The sequence below is a fragment of the Apteryx mantelli genome, chromosome 10 (assembly GCF_036417845.1).
Source record: "Apteryx mantelli isolate bAptMan1 chromosome 10, bAptMan1.hap1, whole genome shotgun sequence".
NCBI lineage: Eukaryota > Metazoa > Chordata > Aves > Apterygiformes > Apterygidae > Apteryx > Apteryx mantelli.
In genome coordinates, this window is record NC_089987.1 from 6,063,938 (window position 1) to 6,080,458 (window position 16,521).

The 16,521-nt window shown below is 42.0% G+C and overlaps 1 protein-coding gene across 1 annotated transcript; it reads right to left on the minus strand.

The window, feature by feature from the left end:
• Nucleotides 1-9,214: 9,214 nt before the first annotated feature.
• Nucleotides 9,215-10,162, minus strand: PPP1R3E (protein phosphatase 1 regulatory subunit 3E). The gene has a single exon (XM_067302882.1). The coding sequence runs from the start codon at nucleotides 10,160-10,162 to the stop codon at nucleotides 9,215-9,217; it is 948 nt and encodes a 315-aa protein (XP_067158983.1).
• Between the last annotated feature and the right edge of the window lie 6,359 nt (nucleotides 10,163-16,521).

Sequence of the window (16,521 nt, forward strand, 5' to 3'; positions counted from 1 at the left end):
ATGATATAAAATGCATGTGTACAAGCAAATCCTGTCTCTTCCATAGTTATTGCCCTTTCTCCAGTCCCTGCCTGCTGGAAAGGGAAAGGATGGAGATGAAAGGGAGCAAAGAAGATGGGTTCAGGAAGGTCATGAAGATGGGATGAAGCTCAGTTGGTACAATGTGGTAAAGTGCTTAAGCTTGAAAAGACCCACTTTCCTTCACTCACAAAGACTGGCTCAGGAATAAGCAGAAAGAAGACGACCTCAGAACTAACTGAATTAAGTTTTTCCATTTCTGCCCCAGACCAAATTAAAGAAACCTGCATTACCCCAGCTGTCTAGTAACTTACCCTATGAACTAGGACTTGGTTGGGAATAACTGCACATATGTGTCCAATGCACTGATGTAGCAAAAAGAGGTAACTGACAGACAACAGGCTCCAGCTACTTCTTCTCTACCACCTGCTCTCTGGACAGAGGCCCCTGCTTCTATGGGATCTACAGAAGTACTGTTTCAGATGGAGAATCTAACATAGTCTCACTCGAGAACAATGTAAACCTATGCCTTTTTTTTTTTGCATTTAAGAGCACTCTGTCACATCATTATAATCTTAACCCAGAACTGTAATCTTAAAACTTCAGGATCATTCAAGTATAACTGCATTTTTAAATTCAAAGTATAAGCCTTACCAAAGAGAATAGGAAATTGCATTCTATTATTCTGATTATTATACTCTAATATTTATACAGTGGCACCTTAAGAAAACAGATCTAGATTCTGTATTTTATGTGAGCTAAGAGTTTGCTTTTACTTGAACAAAAAGATTAGACTGGCATTTAATCAGAAAACATTCCCTCTGGAAAAAAAAAAAAAGAATTCTGGGGTTACATTTTATTTACTTTGCCTTTCCAATGACATCAAGGAAAACAGTAATAATAATATACAGACAACTAAGCAGACATTTTGATAAGAGTATAGTAAAATAAGTTGTGTTGTATAGAAAAATAAGTTGTACAAAATATATGAGAACAGACATGTAACTTTTATTCTCCCGATGCCTATATGGCTATCTTTATCATATAGAAGGGCTAAAAAGTTTTGGTCAGCAAAAAGCTGACATCAGTTCTTGACACTATAAGATAAGGTGCTATCTACTGGAAGACTGTGAAAACTAGTGCATTATAAGAATTCAAGAAACAAGTATTCTGAACTCAGCAATTGACAAGGAAAGACTTTTTACAAGAGTCTTTAAGATTCATTTAGCTAATATCTAGATAACCTCAATTTTCCATCACCACCATCTCCATCACTGGGGGAGAAAGTATGCGTTGGTTAAAGAGAGAGCACTACTGTGGTTACTGCTCAGTATACATGGGGCTTAGAAAGCTTCCTTCTAGTGCAAGTGGTCCTTCAGCACTGGACAATTTAAACTGGTTTTTTTTTTAATAAAATAAACAAAAACACAGTTCTCAGGTATCTCATGCATCCCTTCCATGACAGCCACTCCCTCCAAGAAAGATGTATTCCTGTACCTTCTAGTACCTACAATTGGCTTTTGGCAGCTACATGCTGAAACTGCAATGAGAATGCTCCAACTGTTGCTAGTTACTGCAATGATGCAAAACTGGGACAGCGTAAAGCCACAAAGAATTAAAATACCGGCATCCCTTTCTGAACTACAGAACGCTATAATGGCTATGTCTGTAAACTGCGTAAAGATACAAGACTACAAAGCTAGCTACGCACGTTTATGCCAACCAATAATCTCATCCGAACTTCTTGAATAACAGTTATACTTAACATTACTTACAACAAACCAGAAGACCAGATTTCCAAAAGAACTCAGCATACAGCAGCTTCCATAGAGAACACTCTTAATGGAGACTGCTTGAAGACAAGTCGATTTGAAAACCTGGCCCAAAGGTTAAATGATTGTCTTCAGAGGTTAAGGTACATTACCTAATGTCTTCCTATGTGTACTACAGATAAATCAGAACATTTTTTTAAAGTTGTCAACCAGAAGGAACTCATGTTTTTTCAGTCAAAAAACAGGTTCATATTTACGACACAATCACAATTTGTATCATTCATATTTAATGATAGATAGAAGCTACAGGTTTATAAATATATATTTTTCATAGTTGTGACAACCAGTGACTAGATATAGTTTTAGTGGAAAATAGTCTGAAATACAGTAAGGCTAGATAAATTACAAGGCATTATTACAAAAAGTTGATTCTGAACTTTTGGTGATATTATATTATTTTTACAAACATTAAAAATAAACATTATTTAGTGCTGTATAAACACTGCAGAAGAAACTACAACCAAGAGCAGCTTACCAGTTCAATTTAAAGTTAAGAAACAACTTTTTTTTTTTAAACAAAGTCAAGGTAAATCAAAGCAACAATGACAAAAATTTGCGTGTTACAGAACATTGTCTTGAACAGGCAGCAGTGCCATCACTGAGAGAAATAATTTGTTTACCACTGTACATGAGAAGTTAGGTTGGTTTAAATCATTTCAAGAATAGTTAATTTTCTATCACAGTAGTCAATTTTCCTGCACTACAACATGGATTCCAAACCAGATGCTGGCAGGTTTTTGCATTCAAGTAGAGCCCATTTTACATCAAGCTATGATATCCTGGCCCTCTTAAAATGTAGGAACTTCATGGGAGGGTGCCCCTCCATGAAGCCACTCACAAGATCTATATGAACATCCATTATACCACAGTTTAGAAATTGGACTTGAGAGCAATCCCAGCGAACTTCCGTTCTACTACTTGGGCTCAATTGAAAAAAATATATATATATAAGATTTACCAATTTAAAACTGTAATACAATTCAGCTTATTTCTAAGATACGAAGATAAAAAAAAATTAAAACTCACAAAAGTAACGCAACAAACAATTTTTCTTTCCGGAAGGTGAAAGAGTAGAGAAAGGTGTTATGCATGAGACATCATGACCCAATTTTATGAATTATTGTTTTGTTACCATTATTCAAAGGAGAATGATTATGACTTTGTGAAGTCAGACTGGACAAAAAAGAGCCTAAAAATATAATACTATTTAAGACACAAAGTTTCCCTATTGACATATTTAACAGAATATTCTATATACAACATACAGATACAGAAACTTTAACCATTGAAGTTAATCCCTACAAAAACAGGTGTACCACAGTATTGCATAGAAAAAAATCCCTGGTATAAATATGCTTGCACTGGAGACTAGGACGTTTTGCCTTCCTTATCAAATCAAAGCACATACATTTTTAAAAAGCACATCTCACATTTTATTATATTTTTCTTAGCTATATTCTTTGGAATTACTAGTGTATGTGTTATGTCAAGCATATTTTTATTCTGCATGCTACTGTTTAATATTAAAAGACTAAAACTGAAAGGAAAACTGCTTTCCACTTCCCTCAAAAAACTATAACATAAAAGAATTTTCCTATGATGCATGAAAATAAAATCGGACCTTTCTCAAAAAGAGAAAGCTCAAACAAAACCCAAAAGAGCTGAATGAATAGGATGCTCATATAAGATAGGAAAATCCAGGTCCAAACCTCCGCTCTATAAAATAATTTAAAAGCAATGTTTAAAAGTTGAATAAAGAGTCCAGCCTCAGGAATAGCCAATGGTTTCACAGTTCAGTATTCACTTTGATTGTGGAAGACCTACATTCAAGTCCATACATGAAATTAAGAAGTACTCTTACTGCTTAGCTATTTTAGAGCAATTCTCTCAAATAAGCTGATCCTGAGAAAACCTTCCTATTGAAACAGATATGTTTCCCTGAACATGTTTCAATTTTGAAAAGTCACCATCTTACATTTAAAAAAATCCCAATCAGCTCTACATAAGACTGTATTTTTCTTTTACAGCAAAATTGACTACTTTTACTTCCTACCTTAAACTATTTATGTTCATAAAGCTTTAATTTCACTATTCAAAATATTTTCATTTCAATAAGTAATCCTTTCATATTATCAGATCATGTATACATGAAATGCATACAGAATTACTGGTGATTTGCCAAAAAGCCATGCAGGATAATTTGAAGATAGAAGTCATTTTCTTCAGATATTCCTTATAGTGAGCACTTTAATTTCATGATACAAACTGTGCAGACAGATTAAATCCATTCATAAGTATTAATGATATGCATTATGCAGCATCAAATAACAGTAAAAGCTGAAAAGATGGTAATGTCTACACAAATACATTTCATAAAAAACTAGAATTTCTGGTTTCACATAGAATATATATTTAGAATTATATCTATAAGAGGTGAATATACACAATAAATATATTTTCTTGTATTAAATACAGTCACAGGGTTTTTTTTACTTAAATACATAATTTTAGAGGTGTACCAGGAAGACATGTTTCCCACTGTACTGTTTTTCACTGTAATACAGGAAAATGTTATCAAATTCTTCTGGCTTCTACTGATACAAGATTTCTGGCACAGCTGAAAATGTGTCAGGAATTGGAATTATTATATTTTTATTATAAATTTCATTTTAATGAGAAAGCCATTATTGGACTTTGGCAGGGAAGTTAAGGAACACATGAGATTTCTTACTTGCAAATGTTGAAAGGCACATAAAAAATTCAATATATATTTAATAATAAGTTAGAAAGCAGATTCTGATTATTTCTCCAGATTATTTTACATTAAAATATAGAATTAGCAGATGTTTGCCTCTTGGCTCTACCAAAAAAACATTTCATGTATCTGTAAAGAGCTCATGCTTATGCATGAAGAGACATTTGTTCATTCAAGTGATACATTTTCCCCTCACATACAGAGAAATAATTTTAAAAAATGTGTGTACTTATTCTGTTGTTTAATAAGATACTGAGGCACACACATTCATATGAAAAAAATATTTGTGAATGGTAACAGGAGAAAAAAATTACCCAAAATAAGGTAAGTTCATTGGAAATGAGCACACCATATTTTCAATTGCTATTTTTTATGCTAGTATACAGTATTATGTTTAGCTAGCTGAAATTTTGTTTACTTCATTGTTCTGATTCCTGGTATTCTGTTAGGATTTCTAATAATTAGGGTAGATTTAAAAAATATTGCCATAAAAGGCATAGAATCACATGCAAAATATCTATCAGTTTAAGTGTGAAGCAGCAAACATCAATGTGTATCAGACATATAATACAATTTGACTTACTGTATAAAGTATCATTGTATTGCACATAAAATAACATGGCACATTTCATAAAGCTACAATTTTGCACAATAAGTAACAGACACATTTTTACATCTCCAAAGACATAAGCAATGAATAATTCACTTAAAAGTGAAGTATGCTATCTAAGGATTATTGCCTTGCCTAGACATTCTAGTATCACTTAGAAAGGAAGGTAGCATTAGCTGACCCATGTAAATAAAAAAAAATATAGAGCCGACATCTTTCCAGAAAAATGCTGCCTAGAAAAATCAGTGTCCTCCTGGAAATTATTTCAAATATTTTACTTTGGGAGAGAAAGTTAATTTTGTGGAACTACATTCTTTAGACATATGAATTAAAGAAATTTGTTTTGCTCCTGCTCCCATTAAAATGATCGATGTCCTACCAACTTTAAAAGTATCCAATTCAGCACAAGTTTTTCCCCTCAAAGTTATCATTTATATAAGTATGAAATAATTGTTATTTGGTATCTTTTTTTAATTTTATCTCTGTTTATCATAAAGCTTCTAGCAAGCCATGTATAGCATCAGACTGAAATCTACAGGATTGGAAACCATATATAAACACTGTCAGTGGTGAGAATACTCACAATCAGTGCAACTAAACATGTGTTTATAAATCTGAATAAATCTTGCTTGAAAATAAATTAATGTCATAGAAGTGAAAATAATGTATAATCAAAACAGTGCAGTTCTGGCATATATTGGCAGTAAGTTACTGTTAAAACCCCTCAAAATTCTCCCACAGACTTCATTGGTAGCGTTCTCTAGTCAAAGCCAACTGGGCCCACATCAACTTTCCAGGCTTTAAGAAGTAAATGTTTATAAATGCTTCCAGAAAACTATGTCTTTTACTGGAGTTGCACAGTATACCATAGATAGTCTGTGTTCATGTTCAAATCCATAAAGTTACCTGCAAAACTTGATGCTAAGGATAGGCATAACTGTTTGAAAGCTCAGGATTCTCTGTTTTGCAAAACATTCTTGTAGGTGTGCTACATCCAAAAAGGTTGAATTTTCAGATTTATACTTGACAAAGGGAGTCATAAATAAAATAAAAATACAAAAAAACCCCCAAAATTTCAACTGAAAACAACAGTAAGTTTACGTAAGTAAGGATAAAAAAGGGGTAAGAGAATAACTTGCTAGTATACTTGATGCATGTACATCTTTTTAGGTATTCCAAATTTAAAGAGTTTCAGCCACAATTGCTATAAGAAGTTTTTTTTTTTTAATGGTCACAGGCCTGTAGATACTGTAAAAATCAAGCTATGATGAAAATTGCCATTCATTGCAAAAGAATTTTGAAAGTTCTATAATTAAAGTTATTCATTGTTCAAAATGGTTTTATCACTGTTCATGCTTCCAAAGCCATTAGAACAGTAAATAACAAATTTTGTTAAATATTCATAAACAAAGTAATAGCACTGGTTAATTCAAAATGCATAGAAACTACTTTTTTCTCCAAGCAAGAGCATTAGAAAGCTTCAGTGTTATCATTAATCTGAGTAACAGTTGTTGGTTTACTATTGGGGTAAAAAGGCCAAGCAAAAATGTTTTGGAAAGCTATAACACATAAAAAAGGAGTTTGCCTATATTTTCACCAGATTTCAAAGTGCTTTCAAACAGAGACAGGTCCTTTTTCTTCTCTCTAGTATTAAGGCTCTTTTAAATAAGGTTAGCTAAAAGACACTAGGGCTTTCTTTATCATATACACTACTCGATATGCTTTAATCATGAACAGTTTAAGACCCTAGTTCTGCAATCCTGGCTTTATAAATGTGTACTAGCGGTACACATGGTTACTCTGCTATGGGATCAGGGCCTTAATATTCCAAAATGTGAAATACTCAATAGAATTTTGACAGTTTATTTATTTTATATTTTGTTTTTATTATAAACACGGGGATGAGAAAACTGGTTGGGAATTAAAACCAAGCTATGAATAATACAGAAAGACCACTCTTGCTATGATTTTTATTAGATCAGAAAAAATGGTCTAGAGAAATTAAATGAAGTGCTCTAATTCCATGAAGTTTCCAGTTCTTTTCCTCCCAGAATCCAGAAATTTAATTATGCTGCCTGAACCAGACCCTCAGGAGACAAAGTGCTCTCAATTCCCACAGAAGTCAAGAGGTTCTAAAAGAACTTGACATAAATCAAGCCTTTTGGGATGTTTAACCCTTACGATGAACATAAAAATGTAGTTAAAATTACATTTCATTTCTAAGCATTCTACAGAAGACCCAAAACATTAAAGGCCTGATCTTACAGCCCTTCAGATAGGAAGATCACATTGTCATCAGTTTTATTGCTCTCAGAAGTAATACATGCAGGTCCCTCTCCTGCAAACACATGCATGCCTAAGTCCTTGAAAATTAGCACCCAAATTTGGCACCAGCACAACCTGTATTCAGCTGAACTCCTGAAAAAGCAAGTTAAAAACAAAAATATTCTGTTCGCTCTTAATATAATTTAAAACATAGCTTTAAAGACAGAAGTCAGCATACTCTGCAATTTCAATGTTTTTGTTGATAAATCTCTTTTTAAACAGCAAGATATGACTTTTCCTCTATTTGACCTAATTCAGCTGGCTTTATGAAATCTGTGGTTTACTGGAATTATTACAAGAAATGTGGGGCATTTTGTTTTTCAAAAAGCTAGCTCCTGCACTGATATATTAGCATAAGAAACTCAAACTGTTAACAGAAATAAAACTTAAAATGTTGCTTGGGATGCAAACTAAAATTATGGACTCAATTCGTGCCATCCCCGGTTCCTTTGGTGGAATGTCATGACAATCCTGCAGACCCAAACACAAGCAGCTTTATGGGAGAAACTGTACTGAAACAAACACAAAATTCTGACAAACCTTTATGAAAACATACCAACCCATCTTTAAAACACTCATTTTTGAAAATCTCTCAGTAGACTATGATGCTGTTTTCTTACCACTTTTCTAAATTTCTTTATATATATTAAATAGGGTTCAAAAAATTTTTAATATTTGTTTAAGCTCATTAATCATGTTTGTAGCATGAGAAGTAAAGCCATACAGGGGCTATTCCATATTCTGTCTTTTGGGTTTAATACCATAATCTTTCCCCAGTAAGGCCCTTAACCTGGCAGGGCAATTAACACAAATGAATCTCTGTCCACCTGGACACTCAATCAGTGGGGCTCTGAACAAGGATCCAGCATCTTCTGGGAACCAAGCTTTGCTTAAGCAGGATTAAGCAAATAGGATGCTCTATGATACCGTTCTCTGTGCTTCCAGCACTGATCCTGCAGACACGAGAGCAGCCGGTCCTGGCCTCCAGCACCTCGAGAGGACTTGTTTGCATCCCTGGATCCTGGTTCTGCCTAGAAAACTCTGCAAATGTCTACAGCCTCTCCCCCCTCAGAAATCAGCTCTTCAAATCCTTATTTCACAGCAACTTTGGTTATAATAACAAAACGTTAGCAAGCTTGCAGCGGAAAACGCTGTGGAACGCCAGTGGCATTACCCGACACTAGTGACTTACACACCTTACACCTAGACGTGCGTTGACATCTTTAGGGAAGTCTGAAAGGTTTCCCCTAAATGCAGCTAGTAAAATAGAAAATATAAATCATTTATATTTATCTGTAAACAGAATTCAAAAATATCTTCTGGTGACTTACAAAGGAGCAACCGGAGACGAGGACTGCGCGAGGCCGAAGACCCCTGTGAGGGCGGCGGCGCGGCTCCGCGGTTGCTGCCTCCCCCCCAGGCTGCGAGGGGCCGCGGCGCCGGGGTCGGCCAGCCGGAGGACGGGCGCGGGGGGGGACCTGCTCGGACCGGCCGCCCTCAGCGCCCCGCTTCCCCACAGGGATCGGTGCGGGCGGCTGCGGGGGAGGGGGGAGGGGCGCCTCAAGAGGCGCGAGACCCCCCGCCGCGCCAACGGCCGCCGCCGCGTCAACGGTCGCAGCCGCGCGCCGCCAACGGCCGCGGCGGGGGCGCGCGCCGCCGGCCGGGCCGCGCGGCTCAGATGAAGTGGATCCAGGCGGTGCTGTCGGGGTCCCCCGGGAGACAGGCGGCGGCGGGGGCGCGGGGCCGGCCCCGCAGCCGGTAGTTCGCACCCTCGTTGTTGTCCCAGTACTCGGCGCCGGCGACGCGGTAGCGCACGGCGAACTCCAGCGAGGCCTCGGCGGCGGCGGCGGCGCCCAGGGGCAGGTGGAAGGAGAAGCGGTCGGTGAGGCCGTCGGCCGGCGCCGAGGGCTGGTAGGCGGCCGGCACCTCGGCGCAGCTCGCCCAGCGGTTCAGCGTGTAGCGCACCGACACGGCCTTCTCGTAAGCCAGGTTGAGGACGCGCACGGCGCCGCGCAGCCCCGCCGGCTCGGCGCGCACCCACTCCAGCCTCACCTTGTGCTGCCGCACCCGCTCCGCGAAGCCGGGGCTGGCGCCGGGCTGCGGCGGGAAGAGCGGCTCCAGCGCCGGCGGCGGCGGCCCGAACAGCACCGGCTCCAGGTCGCCCAGCGCCGGCGGCTTCCTGGTCTTGAGGAGGTCGGCGGGGCGCGGCGGCGGGGCGGGCGGCGGCACCCGCGGCAGGTCGGCCTCGCAGAAGTGGCGCACCGAGGTGAGCTCCAAGCCGAGGGAGTCGGCGAAGCGCACGGTCTTGCGGCGCGACGGGCTCTGCTGCAGCGCCGGGCGCAGGCTGCGGTCACCGGGCGTGGGCAGCGACTTGGCGCGGCGGCGCTGCGTGGGGCTGGGGGGCACGGCGGGCAGCGAGGGCTCGCGGCCGCGGGACGGCTTCTCGCCCGCCGCCTCTCGCACCGCGGGCGGGGGGGACGCCTCGCCGTCGGGGCTGCAGCCGCCCTTGCACGGCTCGGCCAGGCTGCCATAGAGGCAGGCGCTGCAGCTGAAGTTGCGCGGCAGGTAGAGGCGAGGCGGAGGCGTGGGCACGGAGGTGTGCAGCGAGCCTGCCTTATCCATGGGCGGCAAGCGGGCGCGGCGCCGGCTGCCCCGCTGTGCCCGTGCCGGCGCGGGGGTCCGGCGGGGCTCCTCCCCGGCGGCGGCGCGGCGCGGCGGTCTAGCGGCCGCGCTGCGCTGCGGGCTCTGCCCACTGCCCGCAGCCCGCGCCGCCGCCCCGCCTCGCGCCGCGCCGCCGGCCCCGGGGGCTGCCGAGCGCTGCCGCGGGCCGCCGCTCGCCGCCGGGGGCACGTGCGGCGGGGCCTGGCGCGCCGCGGGGCTGAGGCGCTCCGGCTGCCTGCTGACGTGCCGGAGTCGGGCAGGCAGATACGCCGCGAGTCATCCTTCCTTCCCCATCGCTCCAGCTCCCCCCCGCCCCTCTGCCCGCCTCGGCGGCGGCCTGGCCACCCTCCCTATTTATACCCCGCTCCGGCTGCCAGCCCCCCCCCCCCCCGCCCTGTTTTCCGAATATCGCTGTTACTCCGCTCCTCTCCGCCTCCTCTCCGTATTCTGGGTCTTTCCTCGAGGATCTCATCCAGAAAGAGGAGGCGGGAGGGATTCCCCGGTGGAAGCATTAAAAGTCATTGCGGCGCTCTTGCTCGTCCGAACCGTTACAGAAATAGCTGCTAAAAGGAAGAAGCAAAGCCGGGCCCTGGAAGATTAAACAGGCCGATAAGAAACAGCTGGCTTGCAAGTTGGATCTCGCAGTGTACATTTAAAGGAAGAAATCCAGCTAATCTGCTATAATGCGTTTACAGTACATCTGCTGAATAAAATACACCTACCACAGTCTTGCTGCAGATTTCCATTTGCAGTAAAAACAGCTCCAGTCTAAATAGAAGACTGATTATAAAACATGAACAGTGCTTGTTCTTTTCAGAAGATAATGTAATAATTACCAAGCAATATTCGAATGAATTATACTTTAATGAAAACCAGACTCTGGTGCAGGCAGTTCAAGGAGCTAAAATGCTATTTTAGAAAGCCGCTTCATTCCAGACTGTCCGTAATCTGGTACTCATTTTTAATTAGTAAATTGCATTAAAAACAATGATCCTGCCATGAAATAAAGGCTGTATTTGAACTGTTTTGACATATGATTCTGGTTTAACATCTAAGCAGGAGCCTCTACTCATTCATCATTTTTTATCTGCAGCACTTGGTGTTCCTTTGAAAGGCTAGCCAGTGGAAATGTGGCTGATGAGATTAATAATGGGACAAGTAAACCTGATAAGGACCAAGATTTTTTTTTTTGAAACCACTAAAACAAAGGGAAAAGCTTTCCATTGCCTCACATGAGAACTAAGCTTTAAGTCCTTTCTTAGTAAGTATGAAAATAGTTCATAGGTTACAAATCTTTTTCATGACAGATGTCTCATAAGTAGGGAATGAAAAAATATGCTCGGCAGTGTTAAATTTGACACTATGATACTTCCCAATGATTTGTCATGTCACTGGCTTAAATTCACAGGATGATCATAGTTTTTGAAAAAATGAATAACCCCAAGGATTATATCTGACTTCATTACCCCAGTATCTTTAAATTGTCTTACTTATCCCTTAATGCACCCTAAGGGAAAGATTCACTAGGCCTTTTTCCCTTTCCTCCCCTCCAAAAATGAGTATTTCAAGAAAACAATATAAAACTCATATTTGGGTTTCATTTACTCATTTTTATTTAGGGGGAAAAACAGAACAAGCCCAAATAATTCTTAAAAGAGGATTTAAGGTTACAACCTTAAAAATATTTTAGTAATTTCCATCATAATGAAAATTTTCTAAGGAATGAACACTGTTTCTTTGCTAATGTTAGTTAATCTCACTTGAAAAACACAAAACAGTAAGAACATTATTATTTACATTAACATGATAAAGTCTTTGCATTTTTTGAACTATTATAAAATTATCAGAATAAACTAAATGGGCTTAAATCAGATTTCACATACAAAAGATTTTCAGTTGCTTTTTGAGATGTCTTTGTAATAAGGTGATACACACTGAAGACATAATTGTTTGGGGCCATTTAAACTTCTGCTGTACTTTACACAATAGGGATATCTTAGTAGTGTTCAGCTTCCCCTCTTCTGGTAATTTTAGTTGCCTAACTTCTTCTTATTTTAAACTTGTGTAATACTCTTGCTTTTTGGCTTTTTCAAGCCTCCTGTTTTCTCCCCACAGCCTTGGTAAAGTTTCACAGGGCAAAAAAAACACACTCCTCCTTTCTTCTCTGATGATTGTGACCAACGTAGTTCACGTAACCGAGCTGGAAATACAGATTCCGCAAAGTCTGTAAAACAAAGACTAGCATAAACTATGAAAAAATCATGTTACAAGAAAGGAAAAAGCAATACGGTAAACTTTGGGCTAGCCAGGTCAAAGCAATGTGAGATGTAAATGCACACCCATTTAAGCTGATACTCATAACAACAACACTGCTCAGAAGTTTTTGGCTGAGTTCAGCTCTAGTCAACATCAGATAAACCATGATGATTCTTTCCTTTGCCTTTCAAAAGAATGAGAATACTGAATGGATATGTGCATATTGGGGAAAAAAGGTAGAAAGAGACTTGATCAGTAAAATGCAGACGCAGCCCACTGTAAAGAATTTCACTGCCTATTCTAGTGGACTAAAGTTGAAGAAAGCAATTAGATGCTTAAAAAAAATCAGAAATATATGGTACTTAAGTCATCAAAGCATCAACTCACCAGCCAACCCTGGAGGTACTCACATTTCCACCTATAATTTCCCTCAGACACCTAAAGTTCTGGCACAAATAGAGGCACCTCAGCCTTGACCTTGTTGAGGACTGTCACACACAAACTCCACCAGGATCACCAGGATCCGTAATACAGGTATTTCTCTCTCACTTGAGGTGCTTGATCTGAACAGTCCCGATATGTCTTGTTGCATCTACTGTGGGAGATGTGCTGCTGCCTTCTTTTTACCCTTTTGCTCACTTGCCAACGGTGAAGCTGTGGGGATTCTTACCCACGTCTTTCTCTTCTCCTGAAGGTGTCCTTATTACAAGGCTTGTCTTCCTTCCTTTTTCTCTCATCTAATGAATTTAAGAAAGACATGGTAAATGAAACAGTTTCAAACACTGAAATTTAACAAATATATACACAGACATTCCCTCAAATAGCCTGCAGCCTTGTGGATCCTTCTATGATGTGAAAACTGTGGTATGAATTCAAAATGGGAATCATCAGACATCTTCATTTATAACAGGACGCTCTTTCAGTTTTGCCTGCTATAAATATTTATACACAGCGAATGCTTACATGCTGCAAGCCAGGCAAGCACTCCCAACATACAGGAACTATGACTTAGTATGTGTGCCAGTAGACATCCATACATCCCCATCTATCTTTGTTTAGTTCACAGAATAATGAACATTTAAAAGTCTCATATTGTCTGTTCTTTTATTATGCTGTATTAAGGACACTACCCAGAATTACACTGTCAAGAACAAGCTGATTATGAAATCATTAATTCTGACTCTGCCCCTTTAAAGAAATACCCAGTATTCTTTTCCTGGAAAACAGTATCTTTATGACAGGATGATTTTGAAGTTTCATCAGGAATAGACCAGTCATAATGTAAACAGATTGCTAGTAAAATGCACAGATTATTGTACAAAGATCTAACTGTATCTGTTGCTTCTGCTTGGTCACTGAGAATATACATTCCTATTGTTTTCACCTTTCATTAGTGTTAGTAACAACAGTAATACATTTTTAAAATGTTACTAATTTTCTAATATTTTATGCTATGGTATCCTTTTTAGAACTCATTTTATGCAGTGTTGCTCTATTATGGTGTAAGAAGAGCTGGAGGTCTTACATTACAAATAGTCTTTATAGAGTAAGACAATGGCAATCAGGCATTGTTTTGATTCCTACAGATTCCTCTCCTGTCTGCAGATTTAAATAGCATGTTGTCTAATAAAATTCATCCTAATAACATTGTCCTAATAACTTTTCTGGGGCAGTCTCTGCATCTTCCAGCTGACATCAAAAATGTTAAAGACAGTCTCATGTTCTGCCTATGTAGCACTAAGTGAGTCTGACATTTCTGCAGTGCCAGACTGCATTTAAAATCAGTCTGAGGTCTCAGAACTTCCAACTAACTGAACAGACACATCTTGTCCCCTCTTTTGTTAAGATTTAAGTTATATGTAAAGATAAATGCAAGAGTGATCCAAATAACCAAAAGCAGTGAACTGGGAGCTTTCTTCTGTTGTATTTACCAATTGCCTTGAATCCAGGTAATACAGGAGAAAGCAGATGCCAGTGCCGGGAGCATTAGGCAGAAATACAGTGGAACCATAATAGGGAGAGAGGAGTGTCTGAGTGCAGGGGCTTATCCAAAGTGGCCACTGTCACATGTCCACTTTAACTTTCCAGAACAGGTTTATTTTTAGCAATGAGAATTGTAGGAAGATAAAATGGATGTAAAGGTGAAGTACATTACGATTACATCAGCTTTTGAGATGAAGTTGTGACTCAGTATGTGAATTCAAAAGGTCAGCTTCTACTCTCATTTACATCTGTGCAGCTCTTCTGAAGCTGATGAACTATGTGGGTGTTAGACTAGAATATAGGCCACGAGTTTAATAATCGTATGTGACTACATGAATCTGACACTGGCATTTTACATTGACAGTTTGTAAGCCTTGAATGAGACAATTGTTCTGTGTGCATATATTTTTTAAATACCTTTCTACACTATTTCATTTTGTTGAATAGCTCAGATTTTATGATTTTTTCCATGAGGAAAAATCTCAGAGAAGTACCAGATCAGAATTAGGTAATATAACTTCCTGAGGTACACATATATGACAAAAAGAAGTGTTCTGTTAAAGAACAGTGATATCTATCTTCTGTATCAAATATTATCTTCACCTACCAGGGTATACGGTCTTTATCTGCTGTGATGCAAGTTGTGTGATTCACAGTGTTGTATCAAGGACATGTGATCTCAGACACAGATTAGTAACAGTCAGCTAAGCAGAGATGTGACAGTTTGGAGAGCTGCTTTGTGGTTGATTTGTGGGTGTTCTTTTCTTTTTTATTTAAATCAGGATCCACATAAGTTCACAGTATTACCACCAACAACACAATTTTAAGAGTTTACTTCAGTTCATGACCTTATGAATCTGCCTTACTGTATGTCTTGATGAAGCTCACACACTACTTCATTAGTTAAGCATCAACCATCTCTGTTGACTCAAAGTGACTGGCCTAAGACTAATAACAATTAAGACTACAGTGGAAAAGAAAAAAATGGTACAGATCATTTTGTAGAGAAGATCATAAAGAGCATCCTATTTAAAGTCTTTTTCTAATCAAATAGTTCTACTGTTTTTAAAAGGATTGCTTGTTTTTAATAAAGCTTAAGCAACAGATGTATTAAAGATGTATTAAAGATGCCCAACTCTGACATTTGTCCCATTTGCCGTTCCCGGCTGGCCCTTCTGACATCCGCCTATCGCTGGGCTCTCGAATCCTTCCCCGGGTGCCCTCTTCCAGCGGGGCTCCCGAATCCTTCCTCTTCCAGCCCCCCCAGCCGGAGGCCAGGCCCAGGGACGGGGCTCGGGCGGTCACACCCACACGGATCGCCGGACCCCCAGGAGAAAGCAGGCCGGAAGGGACCTGGGGAGCTCCTCTCCGCTGCCCAGCTGGGGTGCAATACGCCACTTCCCCCCCACACGCAGGCGTCACGCCGTTGCTGGCTGCCTGCACGCGGGCAGGTGAAGCCTCCGGCCGCGGTGCCCTCCGTCACAAGCGCAAAGCGCAGGCCCGACAGCGAGCGAAATTTGCGCGTCCGGAGAGGCGACTGCCTGGTGGGGGCCCGCCCGCCCCGCCGCGGCCCCGGCGGCTCTCGAGGCCGCTCCTGTGAGGTGAGGAGCGGAGCGGAGGGGGCCGCGCCGGGCCGAGGCGGCGCAGCGCCCCCGCCGCACTGCCCCGCTATGACGGCGCCGCCGCACGCCCCGCCCCCCCACGCGCGGCGGTCACTTCCGGCCGGCCCCGCCCCGCCTCGCCCCGCCCCCAGCGCGCGCGTTGCCGCGGTAACCGCGGGCGCGGAGGAGCGGGGCGGGAGCGGGAGGAGGCGGGCGGCCGCCCCCGGGCCGCGAGGCCTCGCCGCGCCCCGCCAGCCGGAGGGCGCCGCCGGCCCTGCCGGCCCCGCGGCGGAGGGGCGCCGCGCCCGCCATGAGCCCCGCCGAGCGGGGGCCCGCGCCGGGGCCCTGCGGCGGCATCGGCGGCGAGCGGCGGCCGGTGCGCGCCCTGCGCCGCCTCAGCGAGCGCGCCGCCGAGGAGGCCCGGGCCGCGGCGCCCGGCGGCGGCTGGGCGGAGGCCGTAAGTGGCGGCGGGGGGGCCCC

Excerpts from the sequence above, each read along its gene's own strand:
- PPP1R3E (XM_067302882.1), bottom strand. The coding sequence starts at position 10,162 with ATGGATAAGGCAGGCTCGCTGCACACCTCCGTGCCCACGCCTCCGCCT.